Source organism: Podarcis muralis, chromosome 8 (assembly GCF_964188315.1).
Source record: "Podarcis muralis chromosome 8, rPodMur119.hap1.1, whole genome shotgun sequence".
In the NCBI taxonomy this organism is placed as follows: Eukaryota; Metazoa; Chordata; class Lepidosauria; order Squamata; family Lacertidae; genus Podarcis; species Podarcis muralis.
The window spans coordinates 49,669,390-49,692,487 of record NC_135662.1 but is presented as its reverse complement, the minus strand read 5'-3'; the positions used below and the strand labels follow the sequence as shown (position 1 = coordinate 49,692,487).

General features: G+C 42.4%; 1 protein-coding gene across 4 annotated transcripts in view; it reads right to left on the bottom strand.

The window, feature by feature from the left end:
- The window catches only part of GNAL (G protein subunit alpha L), a 173,045-nt gene that overhangs the window by 18,025 nt on the left and 131,922 nt on the right, over positions 1-23,098 (bottom strand). For all 4 annotated transcript variants that reach the window (XM_077933172.1, XM_028737377.2, XM_028737378.2 and 1 more), the window contains one exon: positions 18,652-18,749. In XM_077933172.1, coding sequence (XP_077789298.1) covers positions 18,652-18,749 — 98 coding nt within the window. The remainder of the gene's footprint in view (positions 1-18,651; positions 18,750-23,098) is intronic.

Below are 23,098 nucleotides of genomic sequence, written 5' to 3'. Positions count from 1 at the left end.
CATTCATGTTACTCATGCTTCAGCTTATGAGGAACCTGTGGGGCAAACAGAGGGAGGACTAGTTGGGGCACATGGGAGCTATGCATGGACCCCTCATTTCCAGCAATGCCCTCTCATGCCACCTGCTGTGCCTCTGGGGTGGGGAAACAGGGCTCTGTTAACTTGGGGGCGGGGAGTCTTGGTACGAATGCTGAACGGTATAAGTTCACATAGATAACTTCTGCGTAAGTCATTTGTATTCCTAAGCTCTTTAGCAACTTGTTCTACATTGCAACACAATGGAATCATACTCTCAGTGAAACCGAAGCTGCAGTTCAAGTTCCGCTCACACATACTCTACCATCCTATTTCACACTTCCTCAATAAATTCTAGGCAGTGCAAACTGTGTAACCATGCTACACATGACTCCTGCTCAATCTGTACAACAGACACTGGCAGGCCAGATGCAACTGATAGTCTTAAGGCACAATGGAGAGAAAGCCATGTCAGTTTCATTTGCAGCATCAAGTTTTAAGACCTTGATTGGAGACATAAATTGAACTTATTGAGGGTGAAACCCGAGACTGAATCTGCATGTTATAGAACACATTCCTCAAAAGATAAGCCTGCAACTCACAAAAAACAACAACCTTGAATTGAAATTCTTAAATCATCTGGAACATCTTTCTTCTCAAGCGATTTAAATAAATCTCTGTGTGTGTCATTTTATAAGCTATAAATACAGGAAATTCATATTATTATATGTCAACAGAGTTGCCATAGTGCGTAAGACATTAGGGTTACAAATGCAGAAATGAGGTATTCACTTTGCCCAGGCATTTTATATGTTGATATGTGAGTTTATGTTACCACCAGCATTGATTTTAGGGATTTTAACATTTACTGCTGCTGATAATGTTCTGCTGTTTAATGAATTAATTTTCAGCATCACACTCTTTCCATATATGAGTCTTACTTCTGAGCTAGCGTGTTAGAATATGGTTACCAGATTTTTTTTTCAATGAATCCGGGGACTTTTTCTTCTTTTTTTTGAAGCTGAGTAGCAACAGGGAGTTGTGGGGATGGTGAGGCAAAAGACCCTGGGCCCAAGCACACATGCATATTGTATAAAAGTGCAAAGCCCTTCTTTCGCACCTCGTGAAACATAAAAAACTGGGCAATGGCACGCCACCCGCCCGTGACTCCTGAGCCTTCCCCGATCTCCTTCCCCCTTTGTTTTGACAGATCAGGGGAGGTTCGGGAGTCACAGGCGGGCATCTGTTGCCCCGGAGGGGCCAGCCTGGTAGTGCAGTTGGCTCTGGCTGGCTTCAGGAGCTGCTCGCTGCTCATTGCCGTGTGCTAACAGGCTGGCTCCGGGCTGCTGAGGTTGCCGCTGCCATGTTTCCCGGGGACAGATTTGCAAATCTGGGGACATTCCGGGGACGTCTGGTAACCCTATGTTAGAAGTGTTGAGAGAGAATTCCATTAGTCCTAAATTCAGATGGAATATTTGCAGTTGATTTTCCTGGCTTAGGATTTTAAAAGTCCAAAACAATTATGTTTAATATTAAAATCTAGTATACTTAAAACTATATAATGAATTATTTGTTATTTATATCAAATTGCACCACTCCAATCAGCAAGTACTATTTCTCTAAACTGGTTTTCAGCATTGGAGGTAGAGTTGAAAAGTGGGAAACAGTCTAGAAACACACAAATATAATTTAAGAAGTGTGAAATAGGCCATTTTCAAATCTAAAGCTGCTACAGGAATTTATATGAAATTGTGGTGCTGCTTTTTAATAGTCTTCCAAGTCTATTTAGAGATCTTCTAAAGAGCCCGTTATGTTAAATAGTTCTGTTCTTTAGGACTTCACATAAGAAAAATAATAGCATTGCAGTATCACAAAATAGCATATTTTATCTGCTAGAATAGTCTGGAGAGCATTGCTCCACTATGGGGAAGTGATGTGACAACTGTTTAATTTGTCAGAAGTGCAAATACACCACCACTGAACAAATGTGGTCTGTGATGCAAGTAAGTTGCACATTAACTTCCACCAAAATATTTAACATACATATTGATGAAATTGCAGAGCCTTAAAGGGCTTGCAATTTCATCTTCCTTACTTTTCATTTTTATTGTATATAGTACATACACAAAACTGATTTAATTGGCTGCCACACGTCCAGATTTTCGGACATATCTGGAATACTGCTGGCTCTAACAGTGTCCTGGCGGAAATCTGGAAGTATGGCAGCCCATGTCAGCAATGACATTTCTGCCAATTTCCCATAAAAATAGCTCAAAAATGGCATCCCTCCTGATTTTGCCCCCCAAAATTCAACAACTTTTCTGTCCGGATTTTCACTGTTTGAAATATGGCAACTCTAATTGTGAATATGAAAAAACTTCACAATCATACTACGTTAGACATTTTATATATTTATTATAGAGGCAGCACACTACTTACACATATTTAACTTGTACACACTTAACTCGAGAACGGGGGGTGGCAACATGAGAACGGGCCTTCTATGCAGTGGCTCCCCATCTGTGGACTGCTCTCCCCAGTGAAGTTCGTCTGGCACCTTCATTGTATACCTTCAGGCGCCAGGCAAAAATGTTGCTTTTTAACCAGGCATTTGGTTGATTTGATTGACATCCTATGCCCTTTTAAAATGTGTTTTTTTTCGGGGGTGGGGGAGTTATTGGGTGGTTGTTTTTAATTTGATTATGTATTCTGTGGTTTTTATATTTTTATTTTATTCTGTGAACTGCCCTGAAACCTCCAAGTATATAAATTCAATAAATAATAATAATTTCAACTTTACATGCTTGGTGATTGGCCAGTTGAAATAGCACAAAATTCATGGAAGGTGGATAGTTCTTTTTGAGCTGGGAAACTCAGATTTGCTTACTCGGCTCTAGGGTGCCCTGCAATACCTCATGGGAGCATCCTAGAGCCCAGGAAGCAAGGCTTGGTGTGTGTTTGTATGTGACCCATTATGAATACCAGCCCCAGAAGATAAGGATGGCTGTGTAGGGTCAGTTTGAAGGGTCTTGTCTGACTATACACATTTTTGCATATATGCGTCATCCCCTCACAAAGGTTGTGAGTGACCCGTAAAGTATATAGCATGGGTTTTTTTTAAATTAGTGTTATATTGTATAGGTCAGGGGGTGGCGCTGTGGGTTAAAGCCTCAGCGCCTAGGACTTGCCGATCAAAAGGTCGGCGGTTCGAATCCCCACGGCGGGGTGCGCTCCCATCGTTCGGTCCCAGCGCCTGCCAACCTAGCAGTTCGAAAGCACCTTCGGGTGCAAGTAGATAAATAGGGACCGCTTACCAGCGGGAAGGTAAACGGCGTTCCGTGTGCTGCGCTGGCTTGCCAGATGCAGCTTGTCACGCTGGCCACATGACCCGGAAGTGTCTGCAGACAGCGCTGGCTCCCGGCCTATAGAGTGAGATGAGCGCACAACCCTAGAGTCTGGCAAGACTGGCCCGTACGGGCAGGGGTACCTTTACCTTTACCTTAAGAAACCACTTTGACAGAAAGAGCCTAACTAGGGGAGGGGTCTATGAAATACAAAACAATTGGGGAAATGTTTAATGTGAAAGGTCTGGATATCAGGAGTTGCTGAATACTACTTTTTAATAATACTAACGTTTCTCAGTCTAACAGGTAAATTATCACAGAAATCATATAAAGGGCCTGGTGCCAGTCCATTGTGGGAACAGCACCTGCACGCAAAATGATCCCCATTGCATATAATATGAGACCTAAGCACATCAACCATTACGGGGAAATGGGTGAACTATATGCATTTCAGTAATTCTCTTCCAACCCACTCCCACCTCAAGCAAGCAAGCAAGCAAAAGAAAGACTGGGGTTGCTGCATGTGAGGTGACCTGTCTGTCAAGTAAATCAACTCCACTAAATGCTAATAAAGAGGGGATTCGCTACTGTAATACAGTAATTAAATCTTGACAATTATCTTAAAGAGTTTTAAAATACTTTTTCACCGGCAAAACTGGTGTAGCTCAGGAAATAAAACACATGGATCCTCAACAGCTCTTTTATTACATAAACAACTAAACTGTCACTTAAGTCTTACACAATGATATATTGTCTCTTGCTTGACAAGTTACCGTGCTTTCATACTTCCCTAACATATACAACCCTAATATTGGCTAAGGAAAGTACACAGGCATTCCTGCTTTTTTCCATCATGAAATCTTTTCAAATTTTAATGTTGTGAAATAGTGAGGTAACACTTCTTGGTAATTTTCTTTTACAGGGTTACTGTACAGGTGAGCAACTTATTGTCTTTAAGGAAATATTAGGTATCCCTCTTGGCAAACTGTTTTCAGTTATATAATAACAGCAAAAGCTTCTGCAGGTCTTGTTTGTCCAAGCTCAGCTCTCCGATTCTACTTGATAAAATGCTTCTGGCTTTCATAAGCCATTCCGGTGCCCTACATTATTACAAAAGAGCAAGACAGGCTTTTGCCCCAAACAGGCCTTGGCTCACTACATTCCGACTCTCTTTTGAAAATATATTTTATTGCACTCTCCCCCCCAAAAAACAATGTAGCTAAACCAAACAAAATGGTCCTAAATTTTCCTGTGTCTTCTTATACTGTACACATTACAAACATGCTCCCATTTTTAATTTTAATTATTTGTTTGTCTACCCCCCCATCCTATTAATTAACTATATTAATTAATTATGTTTACCAATTCCTATATATGCAGCTGTTAACAGATGGGCTGTCATTTCCTTATCTTCCGGCAGAAACCAGTCTTTTATACAGCCAAACAAAATTACAAATGGGTTTGCTGGTACCTTATTGAGCATTAAAACTTTAATTTCATTTATAATCTTCATCCAAATAAGCTTTATTTTAGGGCAAAACTACATATGTCCTGGCTCCCACCTTTGGCCAAAAGACTCAGAATCTTGGCTCATGAAATCCCAAAACATTTATTGATACAATTAGTATGGGTACAGCATGAGCTCTAAATACAGGATATAAGCAAAGTTCTAGTGTTCATAGCTAGGCATAAGCAAATATATTATCCAAACACTTGATACTAAATTGTTCAGGGACATTAAAACAAAAAGAGATTGCAAGAATTTCTAAAAGGACCTCTCTAAACTGAGTGAATGGGTGGTAAAATGGCAAATGCAATTCAATGTAGAAAAGTGTAAAGTGAGGCATGTTGGGGTGAAAAATATTAATTTCACATATATGCTCGTGGGGTCTCAACTAAAGGTGAATGACTAGGAATGAGACCTTGGGGTCATAGTAGATAGGGTGATGAAGATGTTGACTCAGTGTGCAGTAGCCGTGAAAAAGGCAAACTCCATGCTAGCCATTACAGTGGTACCTTGGGTTAAGTACTTAATTCGTTCTGGAGGTCCGTTCTTAACCTGAAACTGTTCTTAACCTGAAGCACCACTTTAGCTAATGGGGCCTTCCGCTGCTGCTGCGCCGCCGGAGCACAATTTCTGTTCTCATCCTGAAGCAAAATTCTTAATCTGAAGCACTATTTCTGGGTTAGCGGAGCCTGTAACCTGAAGCACATGTAACCCGAGATACCACTGTATTAGGAAAGGAACTGAAAATGAAACTGCTGGTATCATAATGCCATTATACAAATCTATGGCACGCCCACATATGGTACTTAGAATGGTATATTCAAAAATTAAAACAATAGTTTTTGCAATACTATGCTTTTAAAAACAGTATGTTTCACATTCTATACATTTTTAGTCTCCTCCAACACATATTTGCCTTTAACTCCTTACTTTTTTTAATATAATTGACTGATTAAATGCTCATGAGTGTGTGTGACTCAAATCCCCAAGTATTTAAACTAAGGGGTTAAACATTTTTTACTTAACTTATTCTTTAAAGTCTTATTCATATTGAATCCCATCCATACCAATTTTATAAACTTGATTTTTTATAAATGAACATTTTGCTAAAAAAAATTAATTTCAAGTGTCTGAGAAAAGCTTACTGGATCATGCATAAATAAAACCATTTTTTTAAAGCTGTACAGGTTAATTTTAAACTCTTCCTGCACCACCTTTACCCCTATTTCTTTATTTTGTATAATTTGAGTATAAATTTTCATAATGCCACCCACAAACACGAGAGAAGTTTTTGCATGTTGGGGGCAACCACAAGGTATACAGAAGTATAAAATATTTAAAATTGTGACCTTCTGAAAGGGGTCCAACCCCACTAAAATGGCTAGATGAAGAATGTGTATGTGGGTGCCAGCATCATGCTCTCCCTTGATGGTTTCCATTCCCTTTGCTCCAGGACGATGTGGGGGAATCTGTGGCCCCCAGAGGTTGTTGGACTCCAACTCACATCAGCCCTAGGCCAGTGGATGATGTGAGCTGCAGTGCAAAAACATCTATAAGGCCCCGGGTTCCTGTTCCCCACCCCTGCTCTAGGATCTCCCATAGGAGAGGAAGTTCAACCCTCAAAGAGCCAGATTGGAGAGCTCTTTCAAAAAAAGGAGGATTATAGAGCACATACTCCTAAATTCAGAGAAGCACAGAGCAGCTCACCAGCCAAAGAAGAAATGCTTCTTCAAGGGATGCAACATAGGACACAAAATTTGAGAGAGACTATGTGTGTGTGTGTGTGTGTGTGTGTGTGTGTGTGTGAGAGAGAGAGAGAGAGAGAGAGAGAGAGAGACACAGACAGAGAGCATGTGCTAGTGAACAGCACAGCAGAAAGAAGAATAGCAGAGTGAAAGTGAGTGAGTGAATGAATGAATGAATGAATAAATAAAAGCCCCAAATATATACACAATGGCGGGACAAACACCAAGGGCACAGCACACCATTTTGTTGCAGGGCTAACTTGTAGTGTCTAGTTACAAGCTGATGACCAGTAGATAATTACTGGTGTGGTACAGGAAACGGCTAAAATGAGGGTGTTGCTATTTACTGTATATATTTGACAACATTTAAGTTTTGTTATTCAAATGAAAAAAAAAGTCACAATCAAATAAATACTGAATCACATTTTGAAACAAACAATGTTGTGTTTACATGTGTGGATCTCAGTTTGCTCTACCCTCAGTTCAAATTTCATCTGTCTCTTCTGGGTAGAATCATTAATAAAGCACAATGAACGTAAAAACCAAGTCAGATGGGGCCAGGAAAGGGGAAGTTTCCAACTGGCTTTTATCTGTGCTTCTGTTTATTATTCTCTTTCTGAGAGCACAATCCACTAGCATATGAGAACTGCAAGACTGTTCTAGTAGTAAGACAATTTTTATACTTTGTTAATAAGAGATCAAATCTTTCATGCTAAAAACATAATGTTGATTATTTCACTAAAATGATCACTAGAAGAGAGAATGCAACAAAAGTAGTGTCAACATGACCTAACTTAACCATGACATTTTCCGAACATGAAGCCATCACAGATTTCTCTCCAGATCCTTATTTACTATCCTTACATTAAGATTTCCAGATTTCTAGTCTTATCCCTATTATTCCAGTCTTACTTTTTACTTGCTTTTCTTTGTTGTTAAAATCATGAATAAATATTTCAGAATAGTTTATGGTTTTAATTGATAATATAATAGTTTAGCATTTTTAATTTGTGAAACTACCTTACAGTGAGTTGTCCTAAATGGTGGGTTATGGATATATCAAACAAACAAACACAGAATATGTGTTATATCAAACACTGTGCGTGTTAACTTTTGTTCATACAGCAAGACTCCCCCTTCCTCCCTTTCCCTCCCAGAGTGCCTTGAGCATCCTCATAAGGGGTTGGGGAACTGCAACTGATAAAAGAAAAAGCTTCACTCAAGGGCAAACTACATGTTATGATGCTTAATGATCCCAGTCCAACCACACAAGCTTCCTTCTCCACTCTTCTCCTGAGCATCTTCTTCTGAAGGCTGTTGAACTATTTTTTCTTATAACATTTTGACCGGGAGATTAGGAGTGATCCTTACAAAGCAATATACAGTGGTACCCCGCAAGACGAACGCCTCGCGAGACGAAAAACTCGCAAAACGAAAGGTTTTTTCGTTTTCGAGTTGCCTCGCAAGACGAATTTCCCTATGGGCTTGCTTCGCAAAACGAAGCTTGCCCAGGGGACAGCGGGTCTTCTCTTTTGAAGCAAGGGGCGGCGGGGAGAAGCGATCTTCTCCCCGCAGCCCCAGGTCCGGGGACAGCGGGAAGCGCTTCCCGCTGCCCCCGGACCTCTTTTGAAGCAAGGGGCTGCGGGGAGATCGCTTCTCCCCACAGCCCCTTGCTTCAAAAGAGGTCCGGGGACAGCGGGAAGCGCTTCGCGCTGCCCCCGGACCTCTTTTGAAGCAAGGGTTTGCGGGGAAAAGCGATCTCCCCGCAGCCCCTTGCTTCAAAAGAGGTCCGGGGGCAGCGGGAAGCGCAGCGCTTCTTCCCCGCTGCCCCCGGACCTCTTTTGAAGCAAGGGGCTGCGGGGAGATCGCTTCTCCCGGTGCTCCGAAGCCGGGCGGGGGGGAGGGAACACCTGCCCCCACCGCCCGGCTTCGGAACGCTGCCCCGAAGCGGGGCGGGGGGGCGGGAACACCTGCCCCAGCCGCCCCGCTTCGGAACGCTGCCCCGAAGCGGGGCGGGGGGGCGGGAACACCTGCCCCAGCCGCCCCGCTTCGGAACGCTGCTCCGAAGCGGGGCGGGGGGGGCGGGAACACCTGCCCCAGCCGCCCCGCTTCGGAACGCTGCTCTGAAGCGGGGCGGGGGGGGGCGGGAACACCTGCCCCAGCCGCCCCGCTTCGGAACGCTGCTCCGAAGCGGGGCGGGGGGGCGGGAACACCTGCCCCAGCCGCCCCGCTTCGGAACGCTGCTCCGAAGCGGGGCGGGGGGGCGGGAACACCTGCCCCAGCCGCCCCGCTTCGGAACGCTGCTCCGAAGCGGGGCGGGGGGGCGGGAACCTCTCACCCCGCCGCCGGGCATCGGAACGCTGCTCCGAAGCGGGGCGGGGGGGGCGGGAACACCTGCCCCAGCCGCCCCGCTTCGGAACGCTGCCCCGAAGCGGGGCGGGGGGGCGGGAACACCTGCCCCAGCCGCCCCGCTTCGGAACGCTGCTCCGAAGCGGGGCGGGGGGGCGGGAACCTCTCACCCCGCCGCCGGGCATTGGAACGCTGCTCCGAAGCGGGGCGGGGGGGGCGGGAACACCTGCCCCAGCCGCCCCGCTTCGGAACGCTGCTCCGAAGCGGGGCGGGGGGGCGGGAACCTCTCACCCCGCCGCCGGGCATCGGAACGAGGTCCTGGACCTCTTCTGAAGGCAGGCGGGGGCAAAAGTCTTTGCTCCCCCCGCCTGCCTTCCCGGGACAGCGGAGACTTCTCCGCTGCCCCGGGCGATCTTAAAATTCTGGCGGGCGGGAGCGAAGCGTTCGCTGCCGACCCCCAGCATTTTAAAATCTCCTCGGGGCAGCGGAGACTTCGCTCCCGCCCGCCAGCATTTTAAAATCGCCCCGGGACAGCAGGGGCTTTTAAAATGCTGGCGGTCGGCAGCAAAGCCCTCCTGTCCCCGGAGCTTGCGGGGCGGGAGGTGGGAAGAAGGGCTTTTCTTCCCACCGCCAGCCTTCAGAACAGCCTTCTGAAGGCTGGCAGTGGGAAGAAAAGCCCTTGTCCCCCCCCCCCGGCCTTCAGAAGAGGTCGGGGGACAGACTGTCCCCGGACCTGGTCTGAAGGCGGTTTCCCTAGGAACGCATTAATTGATTTTCAATGCATTCCTATGGGAAACCCTGCATCGCAAGACGAAAAAACCGCAAGACGAAGAGACTTGCGGAACGAATTAATTTCGTCTTGCGAGGCACCACTGTATCAAACCATTAACGCACAAACAGCTCACTTCTAGTAAAGCGAGCCACTGATTAAGGCGGTAAGGACGGCTGCTTAGATGCTTAGTTAACAAGAATTGCTAACAAAATGTGGTGATCCACATTGTGTGTGAACATGGGTGAGTGGTATGTGTGTAAGGAAGAATAAATGGATGATGGATGAATGGGAGAAAATGGACAGATAATTGGGAATAAGTTTGTGGGAATAAGGATGCTGAACTAGATAGATCAAATATGGGTTTCCTTATGCTCATATCACAACAGGGAAAGGATATCCATTTTAGTTAAATAACAGTGGATTTTACATACCAAGTTATCCAATTTTAAACCACTTTTTCACCTAAGCCCTTCTCAGTAAACCCATGACTGACAGTGCTTCTGTTTCCACAGCAACCTTCCCCTCCAGGGATTTAACCCCCTCCTCTGGCCTACTCTTCTGTAATATCTATATAATTGAACTATTAAAATCTACATGCATTGTTTTCTTCTTTTTAAAAAGTCAATCATGAAATTCTGTTTTTTTTCTTTGAATTGATCGTGTCATAAAAATTAGGACTAGTTACTGAATTTAAAGAAATTTAATTACGTTTGATTTCTTTGTATACTGAAGCCAAGGGGGGGAAATACTAAGGTTCAGAAGCTTACATTCTTGTGTAGAATCTGTCCCCCTGTTCTGCCTGTGAATTATCAAAGCCACCCACCATCCCTCCAACATGTTAGCATTAGCTATTCATTCTCCTTTAACATTAATTTTTAACTCACATTTTTTTACAGGGTGTTGTGTTCGCAGAGAAAAAGGTGAAGTGATTATTCTTATCTAACCTTCGTCTGGTGTTGAATTAGCTCTCTTTTCGCAGAACAGGAGTAACCAAGCAGAATATATATGAAAAATTTCTATACATCTAGAAAGTAGTTTTATTTAAACTGAGATATCCAATATTTTCCTAAGGGTTCCTAGGAGGTAGATTTAATGGGGTAGATGAAATCCTGAAAGTTCATTTGCAAAAAGTTTATAGATATTTAAGACTTATCTACACTTCCACTTGACCTATGCCTAGAAAGTACAGGTCCGATATGTTTTCGGCTTGTCCCATGCTCTCTAGGCATGGGTCTGAATGGTTTTTCATTTGTCACACAGCTTTTCCTGGGAAAACCCACTGATTATCGCTGAATCAAATCCAATGCCAATCCACAGAAAATCCTATTGACATCTGTTTCGATTCAGCAGGAAACAATGTGTTTTGGCAGGTGACAGTGACAGGACAAGTGGAAGTGAATTGGGATTAACAATCAACTTCTATAACAAAGAATAAAGAGAGAGAAATGGCAAGGAGAGCTTTAACTTTAAATCAGAGAGTATGTCATAAAGAGCAATGATGATGTTTTAAAAACCACATAATTTTAATATAGGAATTTGTGTGTGTGTGTGTGTGTGTGTGTGTGTGCACAAAATACCAACTTTTTCAAAGCAGCATTTTTCCTTTAGACATTACAAAGAAAAATGTTACAAGGATTGCTGCATACTCCAAAGATTGCACACTGGAAATGAGGTGGTTGATGTAAACATAAAGGCCTATTTAGATTTGTGGTGGCTGACAATTACACACCACACACACACACACACACACACACACACACACTCAAATCCAACTGTAGTTTAAAATAATTCCCACTGGTTTATCAATTAATGCCTCCTCCCAGGGAAGAATGGGAACTGAAGTGGCTTTGTCATGCTGGCCACATGACCCAGAAGCTGTATCCTGGCTCCCTCGCCCAATAAAGCGAGATGAGCACCCCAACCCCAGAGTTGGCCACGACTGGACCTAATGGTCAGGGGTCCCTTTACCTTTACCTTGATTATTGCTTTCATTTTATGGATCAATGGTCTCATTAGATAGTAAAAATCATGTTAAATTGCTGTTTTAGGGTCTCGAACAGATCAATCCGTTTTGCATTACTTTCTATGGGAAAGCGTGGCTTGGTTTTGGAACACTTTGGTTTTGGAACAGACTTCCGGAACGGATTAATTTTGAGAACCAAGGTACCACTGTATTGCTTTAAATGTATGGAGCAGCTGTGGCCTAACTCAGCTGAATACAAGTGACTGAAATTTTATTTATTGTTATAATAGTATGTGATAGTACCCATCCTCCCTTCCATAACTGTCTGGTAGCCTTGTTCTCTATACCATAAGCTTGTCTTTGATACTGGTAGTCTTTGTTTACAACACAGTGCTGGGATGTTCCCTGTGATACTGTCAGCCGTGTGATAATTGGCCAGTTTTCTCTACTACAATTACTGCTGAACCTAAAAATAGCTAAACCTTGCCTTGGCCACTCATCTAATTTTACAGGAAATGAAAAACAATGAATTGCCCTACAAAAATGGTTTTGAATTCATGCCAGGGAACCATTGATATGAACTGAGTCTAGAAGTTTAAACAGGAGCAAAATTGGAGTTAATTTGTTAAGAACTGGAATCATCTACAAGTTTTTTAAAATATTATGGAAATAATAGTAATATTGTTTAAAATGACATGATATTTAACGTGGGCAGGTAGTTACCTAACAAAGTCCAGGTATTCTAAGCAATTTGCTTTGTTCTTAAAATGCACCAGCCTTTAAAAAAAAATAACTTTTTTGTTCTAACTGAGCATTGGAAAACCGAATCAGGCCTGATGGCTGGATCTAAAACTGGCCCATTAGCCAGAGGCCATTTTGGAAGGTGGGCAGTGCTGTCATTAGGAAATTCAAAGTTCAAGCCAAGGTCATGCTTATTTAAAAGGCAGCAGACAGAAGCTTATTCCTGAGCTTAGTGCTGTGCTCCTACAGTGCTAAGATCACAAATAAGCCCCAGTCTGCCATCCTTTAAAGTGCAGGCTGAAGCTTTTTCTACCGAATGCCTTTTTCCATCTCTGCCTTTTGAAGAGCAACCAGTGGCTTATCTCCAATCTCAGTATTGCTCTTTGACATTTACTGCATTGTTTACTGACAGTCTACTGTCAAATAGCAGACAGAAGCTTCTTCTTCCTCCTCCTCCTCCTCTTCCTCCTCATTTCATATGCCGCCCATTGTAGAGACAGAATGGACCTCAAAGGTCATCCACAAACACCTATGCCAATAAAGGAAATCTACTGCTACAAAATCCCTGCATATGACGCTAAATTTAATTCACATCAGTGGGCGTGCTATGACACAAAAATGAACATCATTGGACATTATGGCTACTCCCCCACCATTTCAGCTCATATATGCTTCTGTTCCACCACAAAAAACAAAAACAAACAAACAAAAAAAAAAAAAACAGCAGGAAAAGAACTGTATACTGGTATACTACCCCAAATTTCATCACGTTACTACAGTGGTGCCTCGCAAGACGAAATTAATCCGTTCTGCGAGTCTCTTCGTCTTGCGGTTTTTTTCATCTTGCAAAGCACAGCTATTAGCGGCTTAGAGGCTATTAACGGCTTAGCGGCTTTAAGAAAAAGGAAACAAACTCGCAAGACGTTCCGTCTTGCGAAGCAAGCCCATAGGGAAATTCGTCTTGCGGAACGACTCAAAAAACGGAAAACCCTTTCGTCTAGTGTGTTTTTCGTCTTGCGAGGCATTCGTCTTGCGGGGCACCACTGTACTGCAATTTTTTGGGTTAAGGGGTCTGCAAATGGATTTTTAGTTTTCCAGATGTGGCTTTTATGTCACGTGGAAGCTCAAATATAATAATGAAATTAACAGTTCGGGAAACATTGAAGAATTGAAATAAACTGTTGTATGAACGCAACCAAAGTGTGTCTATGCCACAGGAAGTGCTCGGTACAAAACAGCCTTAGCTAGAGCTTCTTGTTTTAGTTAGTAAGCCAACATGAAGCCAGAATCTGATTTAAAGAATTACTTATTTACAATATTTGTATGCTACCCAATAAGGTAAGTTCCCTGGAGAGCATCTAACAGAAATAAACACAAATCAACATAAAACAAGATAATAAATTGATAAAAATCAATATAGCACAAAATCCAATATAACAGAAAACCAGCAACAGAAAACAAAATCAATACAACAAAGCTCTCAGCAGCACCAAACCATAATCACAGTTCTAAAGCAGGCATACAGTGGGAGGAAAGGTGCCTGGGGAGAATGAGGTGTGAAGGTCCAATGGTCATTCTCAGCTTGCTAAAACCATGGTTTACCAAGCCAGGAAAACTATGTCTGAGAAGATCAGCAGGCTAAAAGCTTGGCCAGAGCTCTCGGGGGGCAGGGGTGGGTTTGAAGATACAGTGGTACCTCAGGTTACGAACTTAATTTGTTCCAGAGGTCCGTTCTTAACCCAAAACTGAGGCATGCTTTCGCTAATGGGGCCTGCTGCTGCTGCACTGCTGGCGCGCGATTTCCATTCTCATCCTGGGGCAAAGTTCTTAACCCAAGGTACTACTTCCGGGTTAGCAGAGTTTGTAACCCAAAGTGTTTGTAACCCAAAGCGTTTGTAACCCGAGGTACCACTGTACCTAAATTGGAACTGGTGCCATGCTAATAGCAATAATCTCACTTGACTTTCCCATCTGACATGTAATATGAACAATCTGCTTAAAAGAAATTGATGTTTACTGTCTCCTTGGTTGCTCTAATTTGACAAGTCAGTTTCTCTGCCATGGCAAGCCAGCATATTCATCCACACTTTAGTTATACCATGCATCAATCGAGAGTCCTTCAAATATGTTTCAACAGTGCACAATCTCTAACCTAGCAACAATCAGGAGAAAAGTTAACTTTTTAGAGTATCGTATGTGCTGTATGGACTCTTCCGTAATTCCCAGAAGGGCCAACAACATATTCTTTCCAATTATCTCAGCCAATTCTGAGAACTGCTCTCTGTCTTGAAACAGAGTGCCATGGAACAACACAACAGTTCAATAAGCTGCAGGCATAGCACCAGCAGGAACAGTGGGAAGAATACTCCACTCCTTGCTGATGAGGACAGCAAATATAACTTTTCTTAAGATATGAAAACTAAAGCTTAGGCTACAATTCAACTATTTGTCTTTAAGATGACCAAAGAATCTCCGTTCTTTTCTGAACTGGGTCTTTTAAGAACAAAAATGATGACGGGAACACAATGACAATAAACATCTTGTCAATTATGCCCAATTACTACAAACTAGCATTTAAGCAGGCAGTTCATTAATGGAAAGGTAGCTAACATAGACAGCAGGCTGCCATGCAAATGAAGAGAAGTATCTCTTATATAAATTCCTGCTTACACTGGCCTACTGTATCATCTACATAATCACACAGTTTTTGCATGATTACTGTGGCTTTTTGAACTTGATGCAAACTTCTTGCACTTTTATGTTGCCTCTGCCATTTTGCCAAATTGAAAGACTGCTGTCAGATCCTATCAAAATATTCAAAGTTATCAGAAGTATAACTGGGTCTCTTGGTTTTTTATTGGGGGGGCGGGGACCAGTCTATCTGGGTTCATGGGCATATTTGGAATTTTCAAAATGTTGCAGGTGTCATTTTGAAACTGCTGCAATGAGGGGCTTGTTCAGTCACAAAATGGCTGCTGTGGGGGCCACAATGCCCACTCACTCCCGCTGCTCTCTTTGGGGAAGGAGTTTGGGCATTAGAAGGCAAGCAGGTAAGAAGGGAAAAAAGAACACACAGACCCTAGAGAAGTGGGGGGGAAACCAAACGCCCGCCAATACAGACAAATCCAGACCTTGAAAGGAGGGAACGTAAAACACAGTTGACCCCCCCCCCTTTAGACAGAGATGGGGAAGAAAACCAAGCCCAGACCTCCAGATCCTAGAAAGGAGAAAAAGCATATAAACACAGACCCACTAGATCCTGGAGAAAGCAAATATACAATATACGTTGCTATCTCTCCCTCCTTACGCTGCCCACCAGCCCTCTTCCACCCATTGGCTTTCTCTAACCACCCATTACCTTTTCCTTTTTTTCTTTCACGAGGCTTTGCTCCCTGTAAGCTCTGTGTTCTGCTCTGAGGTGTGGATCTCGGTTTGGAAAGCTGAAACGAGGAGTAGGAAGGACCAACATTCCTTCCACATCTCAACTTGTTTTCAGAACTGAAGCTGCCCCCTCCTTCCCACTTCCAAAGGAGGAGGAAAAGGTATCTCCTGGAAAAGTGGGTGGGGCCAGGAGAATAGGGAGGCTTTACAGGCATTCCATGAGTGCTACTTTGGGGGTCCCAGATATAAACCATGGGTTAAAACCACCCCGATACCTACAGTTGTGTTTCGTCTGCAGTAAGACAGAAATATGCATTATGCCATTGAGGTAAAACTCATGACAACAAACTATAACACAAGTATGGTAACTTGCCACCCATTTAATTATTTAGAGGTGGAAACCCTGCCTTTCTCCCTCCAAAAGGGGGTACCTTATATTATTATTTTTGAAAAAAGTTAATGATTATTTGACCTGGAAGAAAGTAGCTTTAAATCAGGGACATACTTTCTTCAGACTTTCAGTATCTACTTTGCTTTATGCTAAAATTGGAAGCTTCACCAACCATGCCGAAGTGAAAAATAATGGAATACTGCAATGGGTGAGAAACTGTCTTTCAAACTGAGGCTGCAGAAAGAATAATAATCAACACTGGACTATTATAACACGTTTGTGATTTATATTAGAGAGCACAGAGCCACAGCAGGAATGACTGGGCATTTCTCAGGCTTTGGGACAAGGACTAGAGCTGACAAAGATGTATGTGGGGTGGAATTGCTGTGAAACTGGAAAAGCCTCCTTTTCCCATGAGGTTTCTAGAAATGTGTTGATGCTGTATTTTTTATTTGCGTCAAGCTATATTGCTCTGTACAATGCCTTCTACTGATTTATTCTTTTCTGAGGGGAAGGAGGATTGAACTGGTCACTTATTTAACCGTTCTTACCAAGGAGGAATCCTTTATGGTTTGGGGGTTTTTCAGGAGGGAGAGAGTAACGTCTTCCTTCAATTTTTTTTTTTTAAGGAATAGGAGCCAGACATACCCTTAGAATTAAAGAATGTAGTATCTTTGAGCACGTGCTCAGTCCAGGAATTTGTTTATAATACCAGAACAAAGTTCATGTTTCTTGCCACCCAGAAATCCTCTCGTGGCTTCCATCCAAGCTTTGGTGATTTCACTGGCCTAATTTGGAGCGGAGGAGCCTTTTTCATATGTTGCTTTTGTTAAATAACCGGGAATCAAAAATCTTGATCTTCTAAATCTATTACAAATCACCAAGAGATCTGCAAGTAGATCCCAAACTACTTTTTTTGTACCCCTTCTTTAAATGTATAATCATTTCCGCATAGAGAATTATTTATGTGTTTATAGAGTACCTCACCTATCTTCCAAAACAGATCAAAATTTACCACTTTAACTCCATCCCCAAATAAAACCCAACACTTCCCCCCAAATTATAGATGGTAAATATATGCTGGTTTTTTGTGGACCATGTCTTATTAAAGTATATATATTTCAAAATACTGTCTTTCTGGCATGATATTAATTTTCCAGTGTTCAGTATAAGCGAATGGAATAACTGTTTTAGTTAGAGGGGAAAATGTGTCAAGTTTTTGTCAAAGATATACCTAAAAGCACACATAACCAAGTGAAATATCCTGCCTAGTTCCAAGTTTTTTTCCATTTATCATAAATCCTCTATTATATACTAACCTGACTCTTACTTAAACAAAATTCAGATGAGCTGAAAGGAAAAAGCTGATCCTCAAGTTTTATTCTTATTCAAGCTCTTAAAAATAGGATATTATTGAAAAAATGGATAAAGGTTAAATTGAAAAAATGGACTGTTAGGTCCAGTCGCGGACGACTCTGGGGTTACAGCGCTCATCTCGCTTTATTGGCCGAGGGAGCCTGCGTACAGGTTCTGGGTCATGTGGCCAGCATGACAAAGCCACTTCTGGCGAACCAGAGCAGCGCACGGAAACACCGTTTACCTTCCTGCCGGAGCGGTACCTATTTATCTACTTGCACTTTGACGTGCTTTCGAACTGCTAGGTTGGCGGGAGCAGGGACCAAGCAACGAGAGCTGACCCCATCGCGGGGATTCGAACCACCGACCTTCTGATCAGCAAGCCCTAGACTTTGTGGTTTAGACCACAGCGCCACCCACATTCCCCCCCCCCAAAAAAGTGGATACATATCACATAAATGAAAACAAGCACCAAAATGCCCGATAGAACCAATATAATAAATTAGTATTGATAAGCAGAGGGGGAAACATATCAACTTGGTTCCGTATGCATAGTTATGTTCCAGTCCAAATTAAGCACATTTAAGTTCCACAGTTTACAGTTGGGGAGTTCCAAGTATGTGCATCACTCTCAGCTATTGAAATAAGTAGGACTGAAAAGTAGTCAACTTTGGCAGGATCAGGCTCTAAGTCTTTAAAGTGTGTGTGTATTTCATTATAATACTGATTTTAAAAGAACGCTAAGTTTTGTAACAACTTGCACCCCACCAAATGTTATGTATTATGATAAGCTGATATTTACTTTGGAATGGGGATACTGTATAACTAAAACATGGAGTAATTACATAGTTGGTGGACTGAGTGAGAGGAGCAGTCACTGTAAGTGAGGTTTGAGAGAGGAGAAATGGCCATAATAAATCAGGTGTAGTGTATGAGGAACATTCCCTTTCCTGTGAAAAAAACACCTCCCTCAAACACAAAGCAAAACAAAAATGCTTTCTGTAAGTTTCCACTGGCCTCCAATCATTAATTTAGAATGCTGGTTTTCAGGCTTACACAAGTACATTGTTCTGTAAGAAGCACTTACTATTGTGCACAATCAATCAACTGGTATTCATTTGATCTCTCGAAGCATGCCTTTACTCCTTCGTCGTCCCAGAGCTTTTTTGCGTGTTCAAAGAATTCCTGAAAATTAGAAATGTGATAACATATTAATTTTGATGAAATATTTGAATTATGACTCATATTTATATAGAAAGAGATATAATCAACTAAACTCTTCTTAAGAGGTCCAGGAAGCTCCCCAACATACTGTTTCCCCCCCAAATATTTTGTTGTTGCACCCTTTCAAAAATGGAAGAAGTTACAATACTGGTAAACCGCAAGCAGGATACTATGCTCTCTGCCTAAAAGAACTGACCCATATCTCAACTTCGGAATTTAAATTTTATTGTCAAGAACAACAACAACAACAACAATAATAAATCTTTATTGTCATTGCCCCCTCTCGGGGACAACAAAATTACTTGGCTGCTCCATCCACCCAGCCTTTGGAGCGTAGCCATGCATATTTTTGCAGCAAAATAAAATCTTTAACATGACACCTCTTTGTGGTTTTAAAAAATTGTATACTGTTTTAATTTTATTTGACTTATTTATGTTATGATTTGAAAAAGATACATACATCATTTCACTTGCTCATTTTGGACGGGCTTTCAAACTTAAATGGGTTGGAGGGAGGCATCAAATACAGGGACACCCCCACCCCGTCTTAGGTGAGACTGATATGTGTGCGCATGCACACAGCGCTGAACCTGGAAGTGACCCAGAAACGTCATTTAAAAGTCACTAAAAGGGCAGAACAGAGGAGGAAGCAGAACAGGGCAGAACGGGGGTGTTTCAATTGCATGTGATTTCATGCAGGCACGCAATGACCCAGAATGCAACCCCTGAGCAAATCACAGACAAAGCACACCACTTAAGAGCTTGGGTAAGATCTGAAGCTAGCCTCCTCTCAGGTTAAGTTTTTACTTTGGATTCTTTATTATGTAAAGGCACCTTCAAAAAAGAAATTCCCCCTGGGTTTCCAAAAAACGGAATCATCAGCATATGTAATACTGTTGGTTGCATGCAACTAGGTTTTATTCAGAAGAACACCTGTCATGGGTCTACTCTGAGTCGGACTAACATGGATATTTTCTGTATATGCAAATTATGACATGCATCATTCCGAAGAGCTAATTCACACAATCAGGTGATGATAAAGAGAATGGTTCTTGATGAATACTGCATTCACATTACTATTTACGACAGCTAATATGTGATACTGTTAATAACTTCAAACATATGCAATTATAAAATAAAGTTGGTCATGTGAATCAACACAAATAAAATATGAAAGAACAAGTTTGCTTCTATCCCTTCTCTTTTTAGAAATGTCTTGGAAATGTTTCTGAATTCTATATTTCAGCTTTAAATAGTCAAGTGGCTCTGAAAGATTAATTTAATGTATGTATAAACCTCCTGTACCGTTTCTAGTACTTTATGCACTCAATGACTAGCTTGACAGTTCAAACAGCCAGATAAAAAATTGCTGTAATTATAGGTGCTGTCTATCACAATTTCCATTTAAAATGTAACTTCACCCTGAGTCATACATAGGTCCTAGCAGAAGGTGGGATGTTACTTTAAAGTTAACAGGTTCTTGAAAAAGAAATGGGGGGGGGGGGGGAGAGAGACAACTAGTGAGGTTTTTAGTAAGGAAAAAATCTTTTTACATATTACTCATTAGATCAGGTCTCAAGAATTTCATTACCTTCAGCTCCAAAATGACTTCCTGCTTCAAACAAAAGGGAAAAAATGCAGTGCACATAGAGGTTGCTAGATTTTTAAAAAAAATTAAAATGGTTTGAAAGGATGTGCTCATATTAGTTTATCCAAGTGTCAGAATTCTATGGAAAATTAATCAATTCACTAGAAAGTAAACATTTATTGATTTTAAAAACAGAATAAAATATTCCACTCAGAAGAGGAGACCATCACTTGGAAAGGTTCAAATGCTTGCATACCTATGTTAGCAAAAGACATTTCACACTATTAAAATTCTGACAGGTGTGTGTTTGTGTCTGACTGGAGGCAAATTCTCTAACTCTGGACCATTTTAAGATCACATCCCTTTTAACAATGCTTTGTTGTTTTGATTTATTCTGTGTTGAACATAATCAAACATGTTTGATCAGTAGTCCTTTGGTATATGATCAGGCAGCAGACTGAAATCTAAACCACTTTGATAAATCCTTTAAAAAACACTGCTGTGGCTGCTTTTTCTCTTTTTAACTATGACTGTCCTTTCACACCACAGGTGAAATTTAAATTGATAAAAGTACTTCTAAAAAGCGGATTTCCCTCAGGTGAACATAAGATAGCTAATGTTTTCTTCAACTACAAAAAGCCCACAAAAGCAAGCCTAGAGAGACTATGGTCAGCAGGTTCCATGAACTCTCTTTGTTGTGAGATTTGAGGAGGTGGTTTGTTAGTTTGTTTGCGCCCCGGGTGAGAGACAAGGTGGAAGGGTAGAGTCCTGGGTGGGAACCAGGAGGTTGAGAAGTGTTGCATAGGCAAGTGTTTCAGAAGGAAAAATAATTGTTTTTGTTTTTTAGAAGGACCATGCTGGATGGGGAACATAGGTTAAACACCTAGGAAGAGCTGAGCTAAATAAAAGGTTGGGCTTGAGCTGTGAGCTTTAAGCACAGAAAGGTTACCAGTGTATAATTAATCAGTTTGTTTAGCCAAGGGCCATCACAAAAGAACAGTGTCCGAACAGAAAAGAAATGGGTAGGGCTGATCCAACTGGCCCACAAGATAGTAAAAGCCACACTTTTTTCCAGCTCAGTATGAAAAGGAGCCTGCCCTTGGAACAAAGAATGGCAGTTCAGGAAACATGCCCATTCAACAGTGTTATTTTTGACAATAGGTAAACCTCAGACGGACGCGGGTGGCGCTGTGGGTAAAACCTCAGTGCCTAGGACTTGCCGATCGCACGGTCGGCGGTTCGAATCCACGCGGCGGGGTGCGCTCCCGTCGTTCGGTCCCAGCGCCTGCCAACCTAGCAGTTCAAAAGCACCCCCGGGTGCAAGTCGATAAATAGGGACCGCTTACTGGCGGGAAGGTAAACGGCGTTCCGTGTGCTGCGCTGGCTCGCCAGATGCAGCTTGTCATGCTGGCCACGTGACCCGGAAGTGTCTGCGGACAGCGCTGGCTCCCGGCCTATAGAGTGAGATGAGCGCACAACCCTGGAGTCTGGCAAGACTGGCCCGTACGGGCAGGGGTACCTTTACCTTAAACCTCAGACATTAGGATAGAAGAACTACTTGTTAAAGGATTCACGTGGCTGCATTAATAAACAACAAGGTTGAAAGTACAGTCACTTTACTTAGAAGTCTCGTTTCACTCAGTTCAACAGGACATCCTCTTAGAAGTGTGCGAACTGATTTTAACTTTAAGCAGCAATCCGCCTCAAACTATGTGGACTGTGTCTTCTCTCTCCTACTATGTTAGTCATAACTCTGAAAAATGCTGGACTTGGTAAACTCTCACATTTCCTAATTTAGACTTTTTGCAGCTCAGAGCAGATGCTTTAGTATTGCTCATAAACATCCTCAGCGTACAACAAGAGTATGCAATAATTATGTCCTGAGTACTGTATAGTTCTTCCTAGAGATTTATTAAGGCACTGCACTGTTTATTATTTTACAGTAAACTGTCTTTCCCTTCTTATAATTAGGAACAAACTCATTCAACATTCAAATAATTGCACATAGAGTACATCATCATCATCATCATCACCATCACCATCATCATTTCTAAATGCCATTCCTGATCACTAACCAGGCTGGCTGGGCTGGTGGCATTGAAGTTGGACAACACCTGTAAATGCTCAGAAAGTCACTATTCCTACAAGAACCTATTTTTTGAAGGAGGAAAACTTGTCCATTAACCTATGCATTTACTTTAAAAGTGAGTGTATCTTTAAAGATTGTGATGAAATCTGGTGGGCACCCATGACTGATTATCAGGGGCGTCTTACCCATAGAGGTTGGCGTCAAGAGTTCTGGAGGGCGCCAGGGAAGAGCGAGAGGCTGGATGCGGCTTCCCCTGGCATCAGCTCGCCAGCCTCGCCCGCCTCCACCATGCCGCGCCAAAGCAGCACCGCACCTGGAGCCTTCATCTGCCATGGCCACCATAGCACAAAGCGGCAAGTTGAGCCAGGAGGTGGCGCGTCCAGCCTCCGCCTCTTTCCCATTGGAGGAGCTGCCCTCCAGCCACTGCCTGCCTCCTCCAGCAGCGCCGTCCACCCTAAAAAAGGTCGACAACTCTGGGAAACGGGGGCGGATCTGCACCACGGCGCTGGATATGCTTAAGACGGTCCTGCTGATTATCATAAAAAGAAGAGAGATCATACAGGAATGCTCTCTGTCTTGAATAATTATTGGCACAAGGACTTTTGTTTAGGTAGTTCCTGTGTTAAAATTGTT